The following is an 8,549-nucleotide window of genomic DNA, read 5'->3' as shown; positions in this document are numbered from 1 at the left end:
CGGGTACGATTCAAGGGAAAATTGAAATATGTTCCTACTCTGTATCGGTCAACTGTTGAAATATGTTCTCAATCTTTTTTTTCCCTTTCTTTTCGCTGGAAAACAAAGCGTAATATCGCATTTATGACATGTGGAAGAATTGACATGGAAATATTGTAGATTGCACAGAGAAAATAACATCTCAAAAATTTGACAAACAAACAAGGTGACATTTACGAAAGCAGAGTTGGCACAGCTTACTGGAACAGATTTCAACTTTACAGTCTCTCCCACTTATGCTCATTCTTGGGCTTTAAACCTGATCATAGAGCAAGAAAACTCGGTCAGTCTACATGCGAAGAAACCGTGAGAACTCCAATTCTATCACTTCCTGTATATTTCTTAGAAGCGTCAAAAGGAGAAAGGATGCACAGTAATGGATTTCTTTGGGTACAATTTTTTTCTCAAATAATATTTTGGAAAAATGGCCAATTTCGTCCCTAAATTGTTTGTTAGTGCAAATTTAGTCCCTAACTTTCATTTCTGACCAATTTGATACTTGAACTTATTTCGCAGTTCTAATTAAGGACCTTCGCAGTGGCACCATTACCTAAAACTGATCTAACTCCTAATTGACTAATTAAATAGGGGTATTATCACAAGACTGTAATCAAACAAGTAAATCGTATAAAAAATCACCAAATAAAAATTTTAAATCAAGTAAAAAATCACCAGGTAAAACTTTTTAAAAGTTTAATATTGTGATTTTTTACACAATTTACTTGATTTATTATAATCCCAAAAGTGATATTCCTAAAATACCATTGTTTGGTTGGTCAGTTAAGAGCCAGATTAGTTTTAGGTGGTGAAGCCGCCACGGAAATCCTTAATTGGAACTGCAAAATATGTTCACATATCAAATTGGCTAGGAATAAAAGTTAGGGACTAAATCAGCACTAATGAAAAGTTTAAGGATGAAATTGGCTATTTTCCCTAATATTTTATTTACATCATAAATACATTTCTCAATTATTTCTTATATTTTCAATAATTTTTTATCATATATATATATACCGCCCCACAATGTATCTGTTTCCAATTTAATAATTTTTTGCTTTTTTGGTTCAATTCCTCCTCTCTTGCAACTGAAGTGGCATTCCACCTGAATCAGAAACTCCTAATGAAGTAATACTTTTTTGGATAGTGAAATTATTTTAAATAATATTTTATTTACATTATAAACATATTTTTCAGCTCATCTTTTTATATTTTCAATTATCTTTTTATCTCACATATATCATATCATAAAAATATTATAATAATTATTTTAAATAATATTTTAAATAATACTCTGTCCAAACGATATTGAGACGCAAGTAGATTTGCCAAATCACAAAAGAAAAATGCACCCTTTTTTAAACCCTGCTCTCATCTCATGTGAAAGAAAGTGGCCAAGAACATGGCAAATTGGGGTGCAACTTGATTTGGCAGAGAAACTTTTGTATCTCTATCTCCAGTAAAGAAAACAACAATCGAGAAATAATTAAAGTTAGCATAGTGAAATGCCATCAACTCACGGTTCGTCTTATCGATGCCACATTTTTCAACCGCGTACAAACAAATCCTGCAACAAGACAAATGGAAGTCATCATCTTGTCGCAGTCTAACCCTTGAAATCACAGTTCCGCAAGCACATATTCATTTAACTTTTCCATGAACTCGTTTAATGTTTTGTAAGATAGTCCATCATGATTTACCACCTGGGAAAAGTAGCCTCATCTGAAAGTCACCAAGATGTCCTCTCGAACAATCTAGGTTAATAGGGAAGTGGGGCAGGAGCGGTCATTCTCCTGATCTGTTAATGATCATGATTTGGCCTCAACAAATTGTGTGATCCAGATCACAAGTTGTGTATCGATTTTCATACCGTGTGTGGGACCCATAAAATTTTGTACTAAAGTTACACGTTGTGCAAATAAAATTATGACGTGTGTAATTAAACTTACGTGCTGTTGAAAATGACCAAAATCGTTGGGAACAGTTGCACCTGCAATCGTCTGTGACCCTTGTCCGATTAATAGGGTAAGCTGTCAATTCCAACGTCATGTGTGTTTCAATAGATGAGTGTTCTGGCTTACCTTACTGATGATTGAGGTGTAAATATTTGTGTAACACCAATAGTGCTAGCTGCTGATGTGGTTGTAAAAAAAAAAAAATTATATACTAGTTGGCAAATAGTATAAAATTATATATACTTACAAGTTGAATCCATATCACACTTTTTTTCTTTTTTGGGCAAAGCCCATGAACTCGGAAGGGATGCATCATGCATGCAGTGTACACTTGATGTCAAAAACATTTTCCAAACATTGAATTTAGTCAAGCCAAATCTTACTTTTCAAACATAAATGATTCACCAATATAGAAATCTTACTTTTCAACGAAGCCATACCAAATCTTTGAAATTTTCGATAGTGGAACCCCACTAAATGAACAAATATCTCCATGTGTCATCTTATTCACCAATCAACAAATTTCTTTCTGTGATTGTTGTGTTACCGTTGCGGCAGCGACATATTTTTCCACGCCAGAACGCCGCAGCATAGGAGGGAAGGGAAGGGAAGTGGTTACAACTACAACAGGTTCAAAGAAGAGTGGACTGATAAATTTTTTATAACCATTTTCCTTTCCAATTTTTCATAATAGGGTTTTCTCACGGGTGTCCATTGTGCATTTATTGATAAATCTAAAATTCACATAATCTAATATATATATACACATATCAATAATTATTATCCTCCATTATATTTATATACTTTTCCTACTTATTCTTACTTATCATCTCTTATATTTATTTACTTTCCTAATTAATTTTATATTTTCAAAAATTTATCACGAAATATATCTTAACGAATTCACCTAATCTACCATGTATATACACATATTAGTAATTATTACCCTTCTTTGCATTTATATATTTTTCCTATTTAATCTTATCTACCCTTTCTAGTATTTATTTACTTTTCCTAACTAATCTTATATTTCTTAAAATATAACACATGAAATATATATGAGCGAGTGTCCAATAGGCATCTATTAGACAGACCCTTCATAATAATATGTTTAAAATGGGTGGGTAATCAAAATTATACCCAATTTAATGATATTTAGCCACTAAATTTAAGGAACGTGCTTATGTTGGCTTTTAAAATTCGATATGTAAGGTTATGATTGGACTTAAAACTCACTACCAAATACTTCCTTTTTTATAGAAGTTATACATTAGCTTTCATCATATGTGAATAAAGGAAATGTTTGTTAACTTTTAAAATAATAACTTTATATCCATTACAAAATCAAATACATAAAATTTGGTCCTAATTTGGGCTTTCGTTCACGTTCTACCCTAAATCAATCACATGACCCACACATAATCTTTTTTTTTGGAGCAAAAAGATTAAATCCTATTTATAGTTAAATAAATGGTCTGATTCGTATTCATTTTTACTCCTAAAAAGGTATAATCTAACACATATCATATTGGTTTTGCACTAAAAAAGTAAGATCTAACCTTTTCGTATATAAAAATTGACTGCATGTGGGTCACATAGTGATTTCATGGTAAAAAGTTGTCGAAGACTTAAATTGGAATCAAATTTCATCATCTTAATTTTATAAGGTACATAAAGTTAATATTTTAAAAGTATGTGATAGAAAATTTTATTTAACAAAATATAAGAGACGTTTTTAACAATTTTTTTCATCAAATAACTATAAGGGTAATATGCGTACAAGGAAACAATAAGTATACTTTTCCAACTTGTAATTGAAATTTTGTTACGTTTGAAGATTGACTCTGCTTCAAAGAAAAGTGAAGTGACGCCGGGATACATTTTTTATTTTGTCGAGATGTCCAACTCAAGCTTTGGTCCCTGTCAATCACAAACGGGAGTTTTAACTCCCTCCAAATTCTTAATTTTTTCTTTCGACTGCTTATAAGTTTTAGGAATTAATTCAACCTAATTAGTTTGAGTATTTCTTCTGAACCTGTTTTTGTTGTCTACATTTATTTCCTTCTTATCATCACATAATTCATTGTCCTTTTTGTCAATGCTTTAGCTTGCATAATGATTAGTTAATCAATTGTTAAATTACTTTTGTTATCATTTCTCAATAAGATGATTGTTTGGCTGTTTAAATGCAAATTAGCCACTTCTTTAGTCATGCATACTAATGCAGTTTTACTTACTAAAATGTGCATCCAAGAGGAATTAACAGTACTAGACGTTCCATTTTCCCCCTCAAACATGAAACTTGGCCTAAAGCTTACTAGATCTAAAACCTATGAACTGAATATATTGAATATGGGATGTCACGCTTGATAAACATTTTTCAAACATCAAACAAGAACATAAAAATTCACCAATCTAGGAACCCTAGAGTCCCTTTGTTTGGGCCTGCTTCTTTGTGGTAGAAACCTATTACTCATGGAGGACTCTACTTCAAAAAAAAAAAAAAAAAGTAAAATGTCACCCAAGTACATTTTGCAGAAATGTTTAATAAATGTCTTTTTTCTTTCAAACAAAAGTCCAATGCCTTCTAAGAAGAAAAGCCTGATGATATTTTACTCAAATCCAATGTCTCTTGAATATTATTTTGTTGTCTGGATCGGTTTTTATTTCCAATTTTTTTAAAATTACATCAAACACAGTTTTTCAATGACTTTTTTTTATCTTACTAATTACATTTGTATTTCACATATATCACATTATCAAAAGTACAACATTATCATTCCAAGATTTTCTTTTCAAATAACCTCCTATCCTAACAGACTCGATATTTTAGTAAAATTGTCCATGGACAAAACCTTTTTGTTATTTTAAGCGAACCAATGATAAAATGTTGAAAAAAGTATGCCAGATAGTATGGTTGTCTCAATTATGCTAGATGGTGTCGTAGAACAATTTAATGTAGACATACCTCATTTGGTTTTGTGTTAGTTTCACTCATGCTTCTATTCTATATCTTTAATGAAATAAATGGGAAACAAACAATTTCCTAATCAATTCACTGGATTCTGTACAGAAAAAATCTGACAAGTGATGTTCTAGGAGGATCAGGGTATTGTACTGTTGTAATAGTAATAGCAAAGTGCATTTGAAAGTGGAGATGTGTGTTTTGAAATTAGATGTTGGAGATTAAATATAGGACACTAATTTTAATGTGCAAAATGATTGTTGTGTTTTTGCGTCTTGTCGTGTTAATGTTTACATTTATTATCTACATTAGTTATATAGTAACAGCAAAAGTCCCTAATCTTTTGTGGAAGTGTTTCTATATTTTCATTTGCCTTGTAGACAAGGACAGAACTAAGGGGCCTCTGTCCCCCAAAGTCATATAAAATTTGATTTTTCCCCTGCAAATACCTAAAAATTTTTAGGTTATATGAGATATATTTTGTGGTTCCTATACTTGTATGCATAATCTGTAGGAGTAACTATTTCAAATACTGTGAAACCAAATGATTTGATCGCAGATCTCAACTTAGCTTTTACTAGTGCTATAAGATGTCACTGGAGACATCCAAGAATTGTAAATTTCAACTTAGCTTTGAAACTGAAGCCAATTAGATACGGAGGCGTGAAGTCTTGGAGCAGTGTTTCGCAAGCAAACATCGAGAATTAAGATGTGATAATGCGGCACGGCATCAACTATTTTTCAGATTCCTACAACTTCTATACTCTGACAAAAGAAATGTCTATGTCTGGCAAGAAGTGGCGTAATAAAATTGAAAAGCTGAGACATTTGGTAAAAATTTAGAGGCTTTTAGCAAAGTTAAGTGATTTGATGGGCATAATCGTTGGATAAGCTTGACCTCATGTCATTCAGAGTCAACATCACAAATCACTAATTGATATTTTTCCCTCAATGGTCAATACTACAGGTTTATTTTGGAAATTTAATGCCAGTTTACCTATCATATTGGCTCAATCTATTCACCTCATTAATTTCATTGCCTTCATATTATTGGAAGAGTTTGTATTTTCACTAGCAAAAGTAGAGCTTGCTTTAGGGGTTTTTTTTTTTTTTTTTTTTGGTTTTGATTCTCAAAAATTTCTGGTCGTGGCCTTGCAATTAGAACCACAATTAGAAAGATTTGGTGAATTGTATGACTTCCGTCTTAAATTTCTGGAGACTATACTTGTTCTCTCTAATTTTATAAATTATATTTTCGAAATCTGTTCATCAATGTTTCAATTTTTTTTCACCTAAACTCTCTTCATATGTATTTCTAGCAACATAAGTAACATTTTCTATTTCAACAATAGTTATTTTTGTTATATTTAGTTGCATTACACCACTATGCAAATTTTTTCTTAGTTTTTAAATCTTTTATTCGAAGAAAAAATTCGAATTCAATGCATGTTCCACGGATTAACCTTTTCAACCTTTACCCCCACTGAAGTTCGGTATTTAAACCCCCACAGGTGGAGAGACTTGGCTACTCTTAGCATTGGCAGGGATTGTTGCATTGGCTTTTCTCTCAAAAATATCCACTCACAAACGCCTGAAGTTAAATCATCCACCAGGACCAAAACCATGGCCTATTGTTGGCAACCTGAACCTCCTCGGTTCAATCCCACATCAATCCTTACACTTGCTGTCCCAGAAATATGGAGAAATCATGCAACTAAAATTTGGTTCCAGCCCTGTTGTAGTAGCTTCATCCCCTGAAATGGCAAAAGAATTCTTGCAAACACATGACAACATCTTCGCTTCTCGGCCTACAACTGCTGCTGGCAAATACACTAGCTATAACTGTTCCGATTTGACATGGGCACCTTATGGTCCATTCTGGCGACAAGCTCGTAAACTTTATCTTACCCAAATATTTAATCCAAAGCGACTTGACTCCTTCGAGAGCATACGCATTGAAGAAAGGCGTGCTTTCATTTCTAGCTTGTATGCTCTCTCAGGAAAGCCAGTAGTTATGAGAGATCATCTAACACGTCTTACCCTCTCCACTGCAAGCCAGATGGTCTTGAGTAACAAGTACTTTGCCCAATCTGAAGGGGATGGATCTCTAGTTACCTTTGAAGAGTTCCAAGAGATGATAGATACATGGTTTTTGCTGGGTGGTGTGTTCAATATCGGGGATTGGATACCGTGGCTCGACAGATTTGATCTCCAGGGTTACATAAAGCAAATGAAAGAACTTTACAAGAAATTTGATAGATTCCATAACCATGTGCTTGATGATCACCAGGCCAGGAGGAAAACGGAGAAAGATTTTGTCCCCAAGGACATGGTGGACATTCTATTGCAATATGCTGAAGATCCTGATCACCAGGTCAAACTCACCAGAGATCAGATAAAAGGGCTAATTCAGGTGCTATTTCTTCTCGTGGTTTAATGAAATTTCTAGATCTCTTTACCTCTTTAACTTACCGAATCTCGAAGCTAGCAGTTTTGCTTAGGATAATGTACCATTAAAGATAACTGCTTTCTTCTGATTAAGGATTTTTTTTCTTTCAATCTGTTGTAAAGCATGATACTTCACCAATTCAGGATCAGGGCAGGACTAATTTTACCAATATTTGATCATGTCCAGGACTTACTCGCTGGTGGTACAGATACCTCAGCTACCACGGTAGAATGGGCAATGAATGAACTTCTCAAGCATCCACGTCTCATTGAAAAGGCAACCGAAGAGCTTGATAGAGTGATAGGGAGAGATAAGTGGGTGGAAGAGGCTGATTTCTCAAAACTGCCTTTTCTAGAGGCGATCATAAAGGAAACTTTTAGGTTACATCCACTGGCAACGCTGCTTGCACCCCATTATGCCATTGAGGATTGCACTGTAGCCGGTTATCACATTGCTAAAGGAACAACGGTGTTTATAAACACATGGAGTATAGGTAGGAACTCAAAATATTGGGATTCTCCTGAAGAATTCATGCCAGAGAGGCTTTTGGAGAAGGATATTGACTTGAAGGGACAAAATTTTGCGCTATTGCCATTTGGCTCAGGTCGAAGGAGGTGTCCAGGCTATAACCTTGGAATCAAGCTTGTTCGATCAACGTTGGCCAACTTGTTGCATGGATTCAACTGGAAATTGCCTCAGGGCATGAAACCAGAAGAAATTTGCATGGAAGAACTCTATGGACTCACAACTCATCCGAGGATTTCACTTGCTATGATCCCAGAACCACGTTTGCCGGTCAATCTCTATTAGCGGGAACGATTCTAGGGAAAATTGAAATATGTTCCTACTTTGTATCAGTCAACTGTTGAACTCATTCTCCGCTTTCCTATTATATCATTTAGCTCATTTTAGGTGAGAGCTTAGGAGTCGAGACAGTATAATTGACCTAAAAGATCTTAAACATTTGTATTGGTGATTCCTATTATGAAATAAAACAAAAGTCACAATCAAGTTTTTTTTCTTTCTTTAAATTGCTTTTGGTGAATTCTATTGTGAAATGAACAAAAGTCACAATCTTTTTTTTTTTTGCTAGAAAACAAAGCAAAATATCGCAATTATGACATGTGGAAGAATTGACTCCCTT

General features: G+C 33.8%; 1 protein-coding gene across 1 annotated transcript; it reads left to right on the top strand.

The window, feature by feature from the left end:
- The first annotated feature begins 5,673 nt into the window (after nt 1–5,673).
- LOC113782134 (flavonoid 3'-monooxygenase-like) lies at nt 5,674–8,215 on the top strand. The gene is made up of 3 exons (XM_027328045.1): nt 5,674–5,758; nt 6,468–7,369; nt 7,592–8,215. Exons 1-3 carry the CDS (start codon nt 5,674–5,676, stop codon nt 8,213–8,215), a joined length of 1,611 nt encoding a protein of 536 aa, XP_027183846.1.
- Nucleotides 8,216–8,549: the final 334 nt, after the last annotated feature.

This window comes from Coffea eugenioides, chromosome 9 (assembly GCF_003713205.1).
Source record: "Coffea eugenioides isolate CCC68of chromosome 9, Ceug_1.0, whole genome shotgun sequence".
In the NCBI taxonomy this organism is placed as follows: Eukaryota; Viridiplantae; Streptophyta; class Magnoliopsida; order Gentianales; family Rubiaceae; genus Coffea; species Coffea eugenioides.
This window is presented reverse-complemented; position numbering and strand designations above follow the sequence as displayed.